The 16,475-nt window shown below is 45.5% G+C and overlaps 1 protein-coding gene across 1 annotated transcript in view; it reads left to right on the forward strand.

The window, feature by feature from the left end:
* The first annotated feature begins 704 nt into the window (after nucleotides 1-704).
* SYCP2 (synaptonemal complex protein 2) overlaps nucleotides 705-16,475 on the forward strand; it is a 114,579-nt gene continuing 98,808 nt past the window's right edge. Inside the window, exons 1-5 of the mRNA XM_073681552.1 lie at nucleotides 705-895; nucleotides 8,745-8,793; nucleotides 9,346-9,517; nucleotides 11,417-11,472; nucleotides 11,731-11,904. Of these exons, the coding sequence (XP_073537653.1) occupies nucleotides 8,755-8,793; nucleotides 9,346-9,517; nucleotides 11,417-11,472; nucleotides 11,731-11,904 (441 nt within the window). The 5' untranslated portion in view covers nucleotides 705-895; nucleotides 8,745-8,754. The remainder of the gene's footprint in view (nucleotides 896-8,744; nucleotides 8,794-9,345; nucleotides 9,518-11,416; nucleotides 11,473-11,730; nucleotides 11,905-16,475) is intronic.

Raw genomic sequence — 16,475 nt, forward strand, 5'->3', positions numbered from 1 at the left:
ATGCGTTTTTCCTGCTAGGGAGAAGCAGAAAAAATATGCAGCATTTCTGCATCGTGGGTACTTAGCCTTACGATATATAAAAATTAGGTAGACACTGATCATTGGGAACCCTGGATCTTGAGATTGAGTTATAGCCCCAGTTATCCATGGAGATGAGGCTTTATGTGCTCAGCAATACTCTATTGAAATGATTAGGAGTGATGGAAACTTCTTCATTTTCATACTATGCATTTTTCATAACACTTCAAATAACTGATTATAACAGGATGAAGTGTCGTGAAAACTGATGATTTTGACATAGGGTTCCATAGAAATGAAAGAGATCCATCCTCACTTCTTATTTTAAGAAAAACAAAGAATAAGTCTTAAGTTCGTCAATAACAGCTTATGTATGATTTTATATTTTAACAAGTATATTTCCTTAGCAGGGATGATGTTTACAGTTTTCACTCCAAGGAAAGTGATGAGCCTGCGATAGAGCTTGGGGTATGTTAATAAGTGATATGGAAAACATCAGAAATGTGATAAATTCATAGATAAACATGTCATATGGGCCACAGGGCTTTTTACACAGGGAAATAATTGTCCAAATGAATGATAATTTGTTTTTGTTCACATCTTTTATGCTAACATAAGAATTGCCAGTTTTCATCAGCACATCCTCCTGTGTAAACAGACAGGTCTAACTCTTATAATGAAAACTGTATGAGGAGGGACAATCGATCAAACAAATAATACTTCTTACTTTTATGGTTAAGGGAAACCGAGGTCTTTAAATCTAGCTGTCTTTTTCAGTACTGCATGATATAAACTAAAACAATAGTTGTTACTTCCTTTAGGTTTCATCGATATTTATATCAAAACAAATTGTGAACTTTGCAGTTACCAATGAAGGGTAAGCATGTATGTCCTCCTTTGGTAAATTAACCCTTTGCAAGCCTGTGTGTCCTCCTCTAATAGATTAGCCTGTTACAAGCATGTATGTTTTCTAGTACATTAGCCATTTAGAAGCCGCTTTATCCTCCTCCTTTATCTAGCCTATATAATACACAGGAACATCCATTTACATGGCTAAGTAACAGTTTATAACTTAAAATTTTGTACTTGTCAGGCTCCTCGCAGGAATAAAAATTTGTCTGATATGAGTTGGGTTGATTCCCTGCATTTTGTTATAAATTGATGAATTTGTTCCCCTTACTTTGAGATCTGATTAAAAACTACACAGTGAAGTTATAATACCATATAGGTTTATACTGAAGTTAAATTCCCCTTACTTTCTGTGTCTTCCCTATGTTTCTCCCTCTTTATGTTCCATGTTTTCCTTCCCTCCCCTGTGATTCCTTATGTATGATATAGACTAAGACATTTACCTTTACTCATTACTTTTTGCAAGATTGAATGCTAGAGTGACTTAATAAGCAATTGTGGAAAGTAATTATGTTAATTAACACAATTTGGCATGTAGATTTTGTCGTTTACTCTCTGAAATGTTAATTGTTGATATCTGAAAATAAAATAAAAACATATTCAATCATAAATTGATGAATTTACCATGTTTTATACTTCACATTTGGAAAATTCTTGAGAAAAATAGGCATGTATTTCAGCAGCAGAAGGGAAGGAAGGGAGACACAGATCCATTACTAGTGGGTAGGCGGAGCCCCACAGGATAGTTCACCTCAGATTAGAAAAAGTGACGACCGGCCCCTCCAGCTTAGGCTCCTCCTACTCCCATGTTCTTCAGTCTTAAATTTGAGGTCGCAGAGGATAGTCGCTGCCTTTGCAGCTCCTCAGAAGAATTTTTTATTTTTATCATTTCCGGAGACCTGGACCCCCGTGGTCTAGAGGTCTCAGGGGGTCTCGGCGCTGCTGAGACCCCTGACCCTCCCCTGGCAGATCTGCGTACCCCCTAAGGAGGTCCCCGCAGAAGCCTGCCGGCCCCGGGGGATACAGGGCGCTCCCTGGCGGAGACGCACACCGCTTCTGTGGGGTCCCTGCGTGCTCCGCCGTGGGGGGGAGCAAAGGGCCACGGCGCCACACATCCCTGGGGGTTCCTGTGGCGCTCAGCTGGGTAAGTGCTCTAAATGTTTGAGTGCTTCAGCGGCTGCGGCTGTTACTGTTTCAAGTGGTGACTGCCTTTTTGTCCTTGCAGATCACCGCTGCAGGTGTTTGTGTAATTCTCGGCTGGCAGGGGAGCAGGGACGGAGGAGCGCGGGCTCCATTAGTAGCGGCGGCGGGGGGCGTGGCTTCGCGCCTCTCTGCTGCCTGTCATCATAGCTTCAGACAGGAAGCGCCAGGAAAGCGCGCGCTGGAGCTGTCCCAGACCCTTCTTCTTCCGGGCCGGCGTCCATTACCTCGTGCAACCTCCTGCTCCCTGCTCCCCGCTCTCTACACCAGACACAGACTTAAGAAAGAGCAGTCACCGCGGCCAACTGGTGAGTCACTTCTGCCTTTTAAGGCAGAAGATTCTTTTTTCACACTATTGCTGCGCAGAGCACCTTACTGCTGGCCTGTTAAGGCCGACAGGGTGTGCTATATCCGGCGCTGCTACCTCCCCGCTGAGGAGGCTCTGGGACTCGCACACCTCTGTCCTTTTAAGGCAAAGGTGTATTGCGTGGTCAGCAGCATTAACCCCTTCTGAGGTCTGGCCTCATCAGGGCAGTTAACCCTTTCTGGACCCTAGTCTGTTAGGTTAACTTTTGCTCTGCAGGCAGCTGGGGTAGCTCTTCTCCCTCTAAGGAGGAGCTTTAACCCTTCAGTGCTTGGGTTTTTTTTGTGTAGGAACAGGCTGTGGTAGCGGAATCACACATCCTTGGTTCCCGTACCCATTGTAAGGTATTAACGCCTTATCCGCGACGCTCGCAACTGTGTGGGGGCATGTCGGATCAGGGACCAGGGAGCGCGGATCTCTCTCCCGGTCCGCTTCAGGATCGGTCACGCGTATCTGATACGCCGGGGTCTTCGACTGCGTCAGGTTCGACACTGGTCGGGGGCCTCAGTGATGTTAAAGTGGAGGCGCTCACTCGCTCCATTGACAGTCTGTCGGACCTCCTGGGTCATTGGGTATCAACTAAGTCCCAACCGACATCACGAGGCAAGAAGCGCCACAGGCCTGTGGTGGCGCTGTCTCCTCCGCGCAGTGCGTCGGAGGTTTCGGAATCACCGACAGACTCTGCTGGTGAGATCTCCGATTCTGATGAAGAGGATCGGCAGGGTCGCTCTGCTTTGCTTTCGGGCCGCGTGGACTCTTTTATTGGGGCTATGCGGGAAGCGTTACAGCTGTCTGAAGAGGTGACGAGGCGCCCTGGCAAGTCGGCCCGCCTGTATCAGGAGTCACGTCGGGCTCGTTCGACGCTGCCGGCGCACGATGAACTTAACAAGGCAGTGGAGAAGGAACGCCTGTGTCCGGATAAACGCTTCCAGGGGATGCGGTTTTTTGATGCCCTGTATCCCTGCTCCACGGAGATGATCGCTAATTGGGTCGCCTCTCCTGAAGTGGATGTGCCATTGTCTCAGCTGAGCAAATCCTCTTTGCTCCCTGTTAAAGGGAAGGCAAGTCTACAGGAACCGCTGGACAGAAGGACGAAGTTAGCAGCGAAGTCCATCTATGAGGCCGCGGGTCATGGATTCCGAACGGCCTTGGGGGCCATGTGGGCTGGTGAGGCTTCTCTGCGGTGGTTGGATCAGCTGCGGATGGCGTGGCAAGATGGGACTCCGCTGTCTCAGGTGGAAAGGCTTTTCCAGCTGTTGGAAGAGGCGGCCCGATATAGCAGGGACGCAGTGCTGGATACTACTTCGGTTCTATCCAGGGCTCAATCCTCGGCCGTCAGTCAGGAGAGCACTGTGGCTTAAACAGTGGACTGGAGACGCAGTATCCAAACAAGGTTTGCTGAGTCTGGCATACAAGGGCGGTCAGCTTTTTGGTTCGGACCTCACGGAGCTGATTGCCAAGGCCAAGGATTCGGCTTTGCCGCAGCGGAAAGCAGCAGCTTCTACGTCTGGCAAGTCAAGTGCCGGTAGTGGTCGTCGGTCCTTTCGGCCCAGGGGACGGTTCGGTCAGCCTTCTTGGAGATCGGGTCGTCCCTCGTCTTCCGGAAAAAAGACCACCCAGAAATCCCGTACTCCCTGGAAACAACAGTTCCGTCAGGACAAACGGGAGGTTGACAAAAAGCCCGCTAAGGCGGACTGACGCCAGGAACCCTCTCGAGGGCTCTTGGGTGGGAGGTTGTCTGCTGCAATTCGCGTCGATTTGGGCGTCCCACGTATCGGACGCCTGGGTGACGCGAGTTATGTCGGCAGGCTATTTCATAGAGTTTCATTCTCGACCCCCGGACAGGTTTCGTCAGTCACACATCCCGTCCGAGGCCAAGATGGCTGCCGCACTGCTGCGGGAGGTCGCCTCTCTTCTGCAGCAGGGTGTGGTGGTTCCGGTTCCGCCGGAGGACTGGGGAAGGGGGTTTTACTCCAACCTTGTTGTGGTCCCCAAAAAGGAGGACAAGTTTCGCCGCATTCTGGACCTCAAAGAATTGAATGTTCATGTCCGGATCCGGAAATTCCGTATGGAGTATCTTCGCTCTGTCGTGGCGGCCCTGTTGCAGTACGATTTCTTGGTGTCGATCAACATCCGCGACGCCTATTTGCATGTCCCTATTGGCAGGGCTCACCAACGCTTCCTGCGTTTCGCCATAGGTCAGGCCCATTACCAGTTTGTGGCCCTACCTTTCGGGTTGGCCTCGGCGCCCAGGGTTTTTACAAAGATTCTGGCGCCGCTCATGGCGCTCCTTCGAAGGCAAGGGGTTACGATTCTCCCCTACCTGGACGACCTGTTAATTGTGTCGCCCACAGCGGAGGAGGCGGTAACAGCTCGCGATCTCTCCCTTCAGCACCTGGAGGACTTCGAGTGGCTGGTCAATTGGAAGAAGTCGTCATTGGAGCCGTCGCAGTCAATCCTGTTCTTGGGGATGCATTTCGACACGGTACGAGCAGTGGTGTCCCTGCCTCCGGACAAACAAGCGAACCTTTGTCACCATGTCCAGGCTATCAGGTCGGCGATGGCGATGTCCCTTCGGGAGTGTATGCGCCTTCTGGGTCTGATGGTGGCGGCAATGGAAGCCGTACCGTTTGCACAATTTCATTCCTGGGGTCTCCAAGATCTTAATCTGACCCGTTGGGATCGATCGCCTGCTTCGCTAGATCGCTGTGTCGGTATCTCCCGCAGGGTGTGAGAGTCTCTTGGATGGTGGTTACGTCCGGAGGCTTTATCCCTGGGGAAATCCTTCCTCCTCCCACGGTGATCGGTCATTACCACCGATGCCAGCCTGTCTGGCTGGGGGGGTTTGGAACGATCTCTGGGTTCAGGGGGTCTGGTCGTCAGAGGAGTCATCTCTGCCGATCAACATCCTGGAGTTGAGAGCGATATTTCTCTGCCTCCGACATTGGACGGTCCCTTTGAGTGGTCTGCCGGTCCGGATTCAGACGGACAATGCGACAGCTGTCATGTATATCAACCATCAGGGCGGGACGAGGAGTTCCAGACTCATGATGGAGGTCTCTCGGATCTTGGTATGGGCCGAGTCCAGGGTTCCAGCCATCTCCGCTATTCACATCCCAGGAGTGCTGAATATCACGGCGGACTTCCTCAGTCGCGAGCAGGTGGATCCCGGAGAATGGAGCCTTCATCCGGAAGTTTTTGCACTGCTGTGCTCCCTTTGGGGGACTCCCCAAGTGGACTTGATGGCATCCAGGCTGAACGCCAGGATTCCGACGTTCATGTCCAGGTACAGGGACACGGAGGCTGTGGCGGTAGATGCTCTAGTGGCCCCGTGGGACCAGTTCGAGCTGATCTACGTGTTTCCGCCGGTATCCTTACTTCCTCTGGTGATCCGGCAGATCAAACTCGAACGAATTTCGACGATTTTAGTGGTTCCGGGTTGGCTGCGGAGGGCGTGGTGTTCAACGCTGGTGTCTCTTCTGGCGGCGCCTCCGTTTCCACTGCCTCTTCGCCCGGACCTGTTAACCCAAGGGCCCATTCGCCATCAGGACCTGAAGTCGCTTCGTTTGACGGCGTGGCACTTTAGACCGAGATCTTGACCCGTCGTGGGTTTTTGGCCGAGGTCATTACCACCTTGCGTGCGGCCAGAGGTCCAGCTACGACTAGGATTTATCACAGAACTTGGGAGGCCTTCTATTCATGGTGTTCTGGATTGTCAAGGAACCCGAGGGTTTTTTCCATTCCCAACTTCTTGGCTTTTCTGCAATGTGGTTTGGCCAAGGGTCTGGCGGTTGGTACCTTGCGGGGTCTGGTATCTGCGCTATCCGTGCTTTTTCGGAAGGCTATTGCCTCGCGCAAGGATGTGCGGTCGTTTTTTTCGCGGGGTTGCACGTCAGTTTCCGCCTCGGAGGGCGTTTGTGGCTCCTTGCCAGCTCAATCTAGTCTTGAAGGCGTTTCAGCATGGGCCTTTTGAGCCTATGGATGCAGCTACTCTTTACTTGCTTTCTTGGAAGGTGGCCTTCCTGGTGGCGGTCACCTCCTTGAGAAGGGTTTCTGAGTTGGCGGCACTGTCTTGCTCGCCCCCTTTTCTGGAGTTCCACTCGGATCGCGTGGTGCTTCGTACCCGTGGCGATTTTTTGCTTAAAGTGGTGTCGCGTTTCCACGTCAATCAGGATATCGTGTTGCCCTCCCTCTGTCCGAATCCGAAGAGTCCAAAGGAGCGAGCCTTGCACTCGTTGGATTTGGTGCGGACATTGAAGTTCTATCTTACAATCACGCAAGGGTTTCGGAAGTCGGACTCTCTTTTTGTGATTCCTGCTGGTCGTCGGCGTGGTCAGCGGGCTTCCAAGGACACTATAGCTCGGTGGATACGTTCGGCTATCCTGGAGGCGTACCGGCTCAAGGGCGAGCCTTGCCCGGTTAAGGTTCGAGCTCATTCCACGAGAGCTGTTGGTTCGTCGTGGGCTTTTCGTCAGGGGGCCTCTGCAGCGCAGCTCTGCCGGGCGGCTACCTGGCGCTCCGTTCACACTTTTACTAAATTTTATAAAGTGGACGTGAGTGCTTCCGCCGATGCGGCCTTGGGACGCAGGGTCCTGCAGGCGGCGGTGGTTTAGGTTATCTCTTTATCTAGTTTTGGCGCTTGTTGCGCGCTTGCCTAAGTTGTTGGGGTGTTGGCGATTCTGCCACTGTTTCCCACCCTTGAGTTCTGGACTGCTTTGGGACGTCCCACTAGTAATGGATCTGTGTCTCCCTTCCTTCCCTTCTGCTGCTGAAAGACGGATTTTGGTAAGACCTTACCTGTAAAATCCTTTTCAGCGAAGGAAGGAAGGGAGACACAGCACCCTCCCATGGCAGAAGTGTATTATTGTTTTTCAAGATGCTGCGCGACTCCTCTCTGATGGCAGTCATCTGTGCGGGGTTCGGCACGCTAGGGCTCTGTTCCAGCATTGCCAGCTCATCGCAGTTGTCAGGTCCAGTGAGTAGTGCCTGAGACTGTGTGTGTTTTCTGTTATATGCATAACCTGTTCTCTCGCATTTCTGAATTTTCGGAAGGGGTTGTGTTGTTCCGCTGGTGTTGTCTGCTCTTCCTTAGCTTGTGTACGGACTGAAGGACATGGGAGTAGGAGGAGCCTAAGCTGGAGGGGCCGGTCGTCACTTTTTCTAATCTGAGGTGAACTATCCTGTGGGGCTCCGCCTACCCACTAGTAATGGATCTGTGTCTCCCTTCCTTCCTTCGCTGAAAAGGATTTTACAGGTAAGGTCTTACCAAAATCCGTCTTTTCCCATTATGGACCAGTGACTCTGCAAAATGATAAAACAAGCAAATTGATAAGTCAACCTTCAAGCCTACCGGATTTGAGATTCAAGCATTATCCGCAAACCTCCCAACCGTCCTAGATCCAATGGAAGTATCCTGAATTTGGGGAGCCTTCCTGGGAGGTTAGGGTACATCTTGACTTCAGCTGCATCTGTGTCATCAGGACAAAGATACAACTGAATATAACAATGGAGCAGAACGCAAACAGGTCCTTCCCTCACTGTTCAGTCTATATAAAGACTGAACATCCAGCCAGGACCTTTGAGTATTGTGATAATCTAAAATCACGTGATTAGGTAGCGAAGAATAGGAGCAGGACACAGGCAAGATGTGTGTGTATATAGCTGAGTTGAGTGTGTGTATATACGAGAGCTTAGTGTGAGCTGAGTGGGTGTGTATATATGTGTGTGTTTAGATCTAGCATAGTTGTGTGTGTTTTGATGTAGCAGACTTGTGTGTGTTTTGATATAGGAGAGTTGTAGATGTAGCTGAGGTGTGTGTTGATGTAGCAGAGTTATGTGTGTTGATGTAGCAGAGCTGTGTGTGTTGATGTATCAGTTTTGTTTGATTAGCAGTTGTGTACTGATCAGCTTATATGAGGACAGAAAGTTAATATGATGCTTCTGTCTCCACACAGTATCATGTTATCGACAGCACATCACCTGCTTATCCAGACGTGCTGCCGAGAATGATGACTTTTATGCATGGTAGACAATTTGGATGGCCTAAATAGGCCAAAAGTAATGTAAAAACCTCTTTAACTATATTTGTACTAATGTAGATGATCTCTTGTTTTGCTTATGTCCTGCACATATTTTTCTTTTCATAGTTTTTGTAAATTATCTGAGCATGGGAAATTTTTCTTGTGGATTATAAAAAAAATAAACTATTAAACATCACTAAATCATTTTATATTTGTTTTTTTTTGTTTTTAAGAGCATCATCTATGATAACCAGCAAAACTGAAAAAGAGAGCGAACAGAAGGTAACTACCTCAACTTTGAGACTTTCCCTGCCTGCTGGCCTCTTCCTAAGGGTATTTTCACATATCGCATTTTTTCTGCTGTTTTTTTGCTGCAAAAAAAAAAAAAACTCGCAGCATTTTACTGTACCTATAAAGTGAATTCAGTTTTCTGAAATCTCACTCACTTGTAGCTTATTTTTTCCTTGCAGATTTGAAGCAGTTTCAAATCTGCAAAATGTCAATTCTTTCAGTGTTTTTGAAGTGTTTTCACCCATTTTAATGAATGGGGAAAACGCATGTAAAACATGATAAAAATGCATGTATTTTATGCAGCATTTTTGATGCAGAAATTCAGAGACGTTTTTAATGCAGAAATGTCTGCAGCAAATGCTTACCGTGTGCACATACCCTAATTGAATAATATAGCACTAACATTACATTGTTACAATATATAGGTAGTGTTCACAGATACACCTTACTTATAAACTTTTTACATTCCAGTTTATAAATGCCCAAAGCATCACAATTATGATGTAAATTATTTTATATTAAACTTGTGCTCCAACTGCGCAGCCTAAAAACTCCCGCAAGCATCTGTTTAGTGACACTGATACTGACAGAGGAGGTGATGACAGCAAAACAGATATTAGCTGGTTACGAGATCCTGGAAGCAAAATGAAACCGAAGATCGTTGGCTACAGCAGACAAAAGCAAGGCAATCTGCCAAAAGAGAAGACCGTAATAGGTAAGTGCATTTGCCATGTGATAACCATGTAGCCTGCCAGTGTGGCTTATCACACACTTAGGTGTCACACACATAATGACTACATATTGACTGTTCTGCCCTCACTTTTAAAACAGTTACCACATGGCCATGATTAATTTAGAGCAGGAAAGGATGTAGAGTTTACTTTACTTAACATTAATACAAATCTGCTTTCAGCCTTTTGGCAAAGCTGACAAAAAATATGGCTGCTACTATAGCTCCTACAGTGGTCGTCAGATTTGCCTAGTTCTGTAGTGGCACTTCCTTTACTTTTACAGAACTACATAAAGGGTAATTTTTCTCAAGACTGTAGAAAAAGTAAGTTCCATCCTGGGAATTAGTTATTGCAGCAACATGGTTGTCACTTAGCTTTCCCTAAAGATTAAGGACTCGATCACACTAGCGTATACATCGTATGAATGCAATCCGATTAAAAATGGTATTGCACGCAGACCGATTTTATTCAATGAGGAAGTGCAGATCTGCATATTTTTCTCAGCTGTATTCGGCATGAGAAAAAATTTGCAGCATGCTGTGATTTCACTCTGAAATCTGTACAGTGTGAGAAACCAATTGCATGTCATATGGACCATCAGTTTGGCATCTGATTTTTACTTATACATTATAATTGTATAGCATAGGAAACTGTAAATTGTCCTGTAAAAGATTAATAGCTGTTGAGTTAAAATACTTATTGCATGCGGACAGCACACGGATGACAAGTGAGAAAAAAAATCGTCCCACTCTCATGGATGATAATGTGATCCGATTTTTTTTATACGCTAGTGGGAGCGTACCCTAAAAGTGACAGTGGTGGACCCTGCTGGGTAGGCCTCATCTGCAAGGGTCATGAGCAAGTGAAGCTCCGGCCTCAGTTGTAGTAGCAGAGGAAGCAATACACCTTTACTTAAAGGGATTTTCCCACGAACAAAAGTTCATTTTAAAAATTGTCTGTCTCTAACTGTGTAGGGAACTTACCACATCTCCTGGGCAGGGGAGGAAGCAAAAGACAATACAGACATTACAGCAGGGGGTCACAGAGGATTCATTTTGTGAGGTAAAATATTTCACTGCCTGTTTTTAAACAATATTTTACCTCGCAAAAAGAATCAGCTGTGATCCCCTGCTGTAATATCTGTATACTCTTTTGCTTCATCCCCTGCCCAGGAGCTGTGGTATGATCAGACCATGTTCCTGCACAGTCAGATACAGACAATTTTTAAAATTAACTTTTGTTCATGGGAAAACCCCTTTAAAACAAAGATGTCATCAGAAAATTACCTATGGTTTGAATTAGATTTTTAGTCATGACGTTGTGCAAGCCTACAATAGTGGTGCCTAGGATGATTGGCAGTAGGGAGTTTTAAGCGCTTCGGTACAGTTGTTCAGCAGGGAGTACAGACGTTGCCACTGGACAAGGGTAGTGTAAATCATTTTGCTCAACTGTATTATCTCTATTATTTTTGGTACGTTGAACTGGTGCATTGGCCTATATACCTTACACAGTATATATAAGTATACTTATCTGTGATTATAGCCCTGTCTGTAATGATAATGATCCCTGAAAAGACAGACTCTGAAGGGATAGTGTAGTATTACACTTAGTGGACAGTGTGATTTAATATAGATATTGATATGGACAATTGAATAATAATTAAAAAAAACATTATAAGTAAAATGTCAATATATAAATTTAATGTAACCTGATTTCGACTATAGATATTTTTCTGATGACATGTTCCTTTTAAGTAGTTAACAAAGAGCTAGGACTTGGTATATACTTCTTGAGGTAGAAATGTTTAGCTTTTTAAGGATTCAGATTGCTTCTTTTCTTTGAATATCAAAGCTGATCTTCATCTCATTGTTTATGTGATGTAGACAAAGCCACAGACATTTCTAAACAGATCCGGAAGCAAAAAACAGGACAGCACAAGGTAAAATAAAAAGGACTTTATCGTTGCTTAAAGAACTCCTGACAGCTCTCCTGGCTATTTTAGTAAATAATTTATAATGAAATACTGTGTAATTTTATGCATTGTGTGGAAGGGATTTGGCTAATTTGTTGTCCACTATGTTGTTACTTTATTGTGTTACCGGTATTACGTTTTTAAATTCCCAAAAATCTTCAGCGTATCCTCAGGTGATTTGCTGAACTATAGCTGTACTAAAACATATTTTTTGCTTACTTGAAGGAATTTTGTGATATAAATGAGAGCACAAAGGACACAAAAGAGACATCTAAGCAGAGCAAGTGCAAACGCCCACAGCGAGCAGCTGGTAAGAGGAAAACGTCTACCCAGAGCTTCAATTCTGAGTCTGAGGAGGAGTTTAAGCCGAAAGGCATAAAACAGCTCCTTAAACGCCTGGTAAGTAGTCAAATCAAGGATCTACTAGTCTCCATATTTATTATCTGATGTGTGAACACGGCAGAGCTGAGTCTGTCATTTAACACAATTTACAGTTCCAGCACATGGGATTTATAGAAATCTCCTGCCCACTGTGCTTTTTTTTTTACTCTGCGTAAACTGACCTGCGATGCACGTTTAAAGTCTGCAACATGTCAATTTCTCTTGTGGTTACACTTCGTTTTCTGTGTGGATTTTTCCCCATCGACTTCCATTGGGTGCATAAATTCTGCAGGTAAAAAATGCACATGTGTTTTTAGTGCGTTTCCGAGGTCGCAACGCATCAAAATCGCATATAATCTGCACCTGAGTATAGCAATAAAATTTTGTCAAAGCCAAATACCAGGAAGTATCAAAAACAAAGCAGATTTATTTAAAGCATCACACACCAAAAAGAGACAAAAACCGCAGTGTCAAAAACGCGATAAAAATGCATGTTCACAAAAACACAATGAAAAATGCAAGTAACCTAATTCACTTATTAGGTGCAGAAATTCTGCAGCGTCAAAAAGTCACCAAAAGCTCATCGTGGGAATGTAGCCTAAAGCATAAGAACATGGTGTTCATGACCATTGTCAGGTGCATACAATCAGGAAGCATATGCTTGACATTGGTAGTCACGATGGATGTTTAGAAATCTGACCATCGAATGGACACATTATAAAAAAAAGCTTACATTGAAGATATGATTTTTTTAGTTGGTATCTTGTTAGGAAAGTTTAGTCTTTATACAGTTAAATTAATGGAAAAGCTCCTGATGTGCACAGACACAGTCCACAGTGAGCCTAAAAAACTTAGAAATTTTCATAAGTAAATAAAGTGTCACACATAGTAAGGGCCAAGCACCCCCAAACATACAAGTATATGACAAAACAAAGAAGGGCAATGGCACATAGTAATATATGGCCATGAATATGTACAGGACTAACACCATAAGTATTAACCCCTTTAAATCCCAAGACGTACTAATACGTATCTGCGCCCTGGGCTTTAAGAGCCTGATACGTATTAGTATGTCTTTGCGATCACGCCCACACACAGGCTGTGCGGGTGCGATCGCCGCCGGCTGTCAGCTGATTGTCACAGCTGACACCTGGTGCTATGTGCTGGGAGTGGTCCCGCACCGCTCCCGGCACATTAACCCCCGCAATGCTGCGATCGAAGTCGATCGCAGCATTGCTGGTGCAAGAGGAGGTGATCAGGATACTCACCTCCTCTCCCGGCCTCCAGCGCTGTCTGCCACGGCTTCCCCGATGTTGCCATGACGACCCGATGTCGTCATGACAACATCCGGGTCACCAGACTGCAGGAAGATATTTTGGTCATGCGCAGTGCCTGACCAAAGTATCTTCTGCATCTGCAGCGTTGACAACCTTTATAGCACAGGTATGGTGTTCCATCCCTATGCTATACAGGCGATCAGAATAAGAAAAGTGAAAGTCCCATAGTGGGACAAGGTGTAAAAGAAAAAAAAGTGTCAAAGTAATAAAAAAAGAATCCACCAAAAATAAAAATATAATGCATCCATCAATAAATATTATTATTAGAAAAAAAAAACATTAAAAATACACATATTTGGTATCGCCACGTTCGGAACGACCTGACCTATAAAACTGTCCCACTAGTTAGCCCCTTCAGTGAACACGGTAAAAAAACAAAAACAAAGAAAAAACAATGCTTTATCATCATACCGCCAAACAAAAAATGTAATAACATGCGATCAAAAAGACGAATATAAATAAAAATGGTACCGCTGAAAACGTCATATTGTCCCGCAAAAAGCAAGCCGCCATACAGCTCTATCAGCCGAAAAATAAAAAGTTATAGCTCTCAGAATAAAGCGATGCAAAAAATAATTTTTTTAGAAAATAGCTTTTATTGTGTAAAAGCGCCAAAACATAGAAAAACAATATAAATGTGGTAACACTGTAAACGTACTGACACGAAGAATAAAGCTACCTTATCAATTTTACCACACGTGGAACAGCATAAAAAAAAACAAAAACAATAAAAATTCCTGAATTGTTGGTTTTTGTTTATTCTGCCTCCCAAAAATCGGAATTAAAAAATGTCACGTGCCTGAAAATGGCAACAATAAAAACGTCAACTCATCCCGCAAAAAACAAGCCGTCACATGACTCTGTCGGCCAAAATATGTAAAAATTATAGCTCTCAAAATATGGCGATGCAAAAACTAGATTTTACAAAAAAAATGCGTCTTTTAGTGTGTGACAGCTGTCAATGATAAAAAACCCGATATGATTTTGGTATCACTGTAATCGCACCGACCCGAAGAATAAAGACGTCTAATCACTTATACCGCAGGAGGTACGGCATAAAAAATTAACTTTAGGGTTAGGGTTGTGCTAGGGTTAGGGTTGGGCTAGGGTTGTGCTAGGGTTAGGGTTGGGCTAGGGTTGTGCTAGGATTAGGGTTAGGGTTGGGCTAGGGTTAGGGTTGCGCTATGGTTGGGGTTAGGGTTGGGCAAGGGTTAGGGTTGGGATTTTTTTCAAAAGTAAAAAAAAAAAAAGATGACGATATGGCGACTAGTGTTGAGCGCAAATTCTCGCTACTTGAGTTTGCATCGGGTGCTCGGGTATGCACTGAGTATCGCGGGTGCTCGAGTGACATGCTCGAGTCTCTGCCCCATATGCTTCGCGGCCAAAAAAACCTTGCAGGGATTGCCTGTCATGCACGAGCGATCCCCACATGTTTTTTTTCGGGTGTCTAATAACCGTGAAACATGCGGGCGGGGACTCGAGCATGTCACTCGAACACTCATACATGGTGCATACCTGAGTACCCGATGCAAACTCAATTACCGACCTCTTGCGCTCAAGACTAAGGCTATGTGCCCACGTTGCAGAAATGAAGCAGAAAATTTCTGCTTCATTTCTGCAAGTCCTCTCCCGGAAAAACGCATGCGGAATTCCGCACGCGTTTATTGCGCTTTTTTCGTTCGTTTATAACACGTTTACCACATGCGGAATTGCCTTGCATTTTTTAATGCATTGCACAAGTTAATTCCGCTTGCGGAAACGCAAAATTAATGAACATGCTGCGGATTTTTGAACGCAGCATAAACGCTGCGGAAAAATCCGCAGCATGTGCATAGAACTTGCGGAATCCCCTTGGGGACCATGGGGAGCGGATTACCAAGCGTTTCACAAGCGTTTACGCTGCGGAAATTCCGCAGCATATACGCTTGAAAAACGCTACGTGGGCACGCAGCCTAATGACAACTTATTCAATATCTTGACCTAATGTTATCAAATTCTGTGTCGTACCTCTGGGTTCAAAATGTTCACTATACCCCTTGATAAAATCCTCAGGGAACTTATCTAGATGTATGGTGAGCACCTTGAATCCCCAGGTGCTTCACAGAAGTTTATAACATTGAGCTGTAAAAATAAAATTTTCACAGTTTTCCCACAAAAATGTTTTTCAGCCCCCAATTTTGCATTTTCATAAGGGTAACAGGAGAAATTGCCCCATGCAGTTTGTTGTGCAATTTCTCCTGAGTAAGCAGATACCCCATATGTGGGGGAAAACCACTGCTTGGGCATACGACAGGGTTCGGAAGGGAAGGAGCGCCATTTGACTTTTTGAATGTTAAGGGGTCTAGTTTCCAAGATGGTGTCACTTGTGGGGGGTCTCCACTGTTTAGGCACATCAGGGGCTCCCCAAGCACAACATGGCGTCCGCTAATTATTCAAGCAAATTTTACATTCAAAAAGTCAGATGGCGCTCCTTCCCTTCCGAACCCTGCCGTGTGCCCAAACAGTGTTTTTTCCCCACATATGGGGTATCTGCATGCTCAGGAGAAATTGCACAATAAATTTTGAGGTCCATTTTTTCCGGTTCCCGCTGCGAAAATAAAATAAAATTGGGTCTAAAGTAACATTTTTGTGAAAAAAGTTAAATGTTAATTTTTTTCTTCCACATTCCAAAAATTCCTGTGAAACACCTGAAGGGTTAATAAAGTTCTTGAATGTGGTTTTGAGCACCTTGAGGGGGGCTGTTTTTAGAATGGTGTCACTTTTTGGTATTTTCTGTCATAAAGACCCCTCAAAGTGACTTCAAATGTGATGTGTTTCTAAAAAAAATGGTTTTGTAAATTTTGTTGGAAAAATGAGAAATCGCTGGTCAACTTTTAACTAGTGTTGAGCGATACCTTCCGATATCGGGAAATATCGGACCGATACCCAAAAAATATCGGATATCGCCGATTCCGATACCGGAAACCAATGCAAGTCAATGGGACACTAATATCGGACTGAAATCCCAGCGTGAGAGAATTCTCCTGATTGTTTAAAAGCCAGCGGGCGGTAAAAAGCCGGCGGGCGATAAAAGGCCGCCGGCTTTTAAACAATCACACAGCCCCATACTGCTTCCCCGCAGCCTCCCATCCCGATCCTCCGCTCCCCCCGCCACCTCCCATCCCGATCGGAAGTTAGGACCGGACGGGGAGCGCAGCACCAAGGAGTGGGGAGCGAAGGACCCGGGCGGGGAAGACGGCAGTAAAAAGACTT

The sequence above is a fragment of the Phyllobates terribilis genome, unplaced genomic scaffold, assembly GCF_046119375.1.
Source record: "Phyllobates terribilis strain yellow unplaced genomic scaffold, ASM4611937v1 Scaffold_5__5_contigs__length_657084704, whole genome shotgun sequence".
NCBI classification, from domain to species: domain Eukaryota; kingdom Metazoa; phylum Chordata; class Amphibia; order Anura; family Dendrobatidae; genus Phyllobates; species Phyllobates terribilis.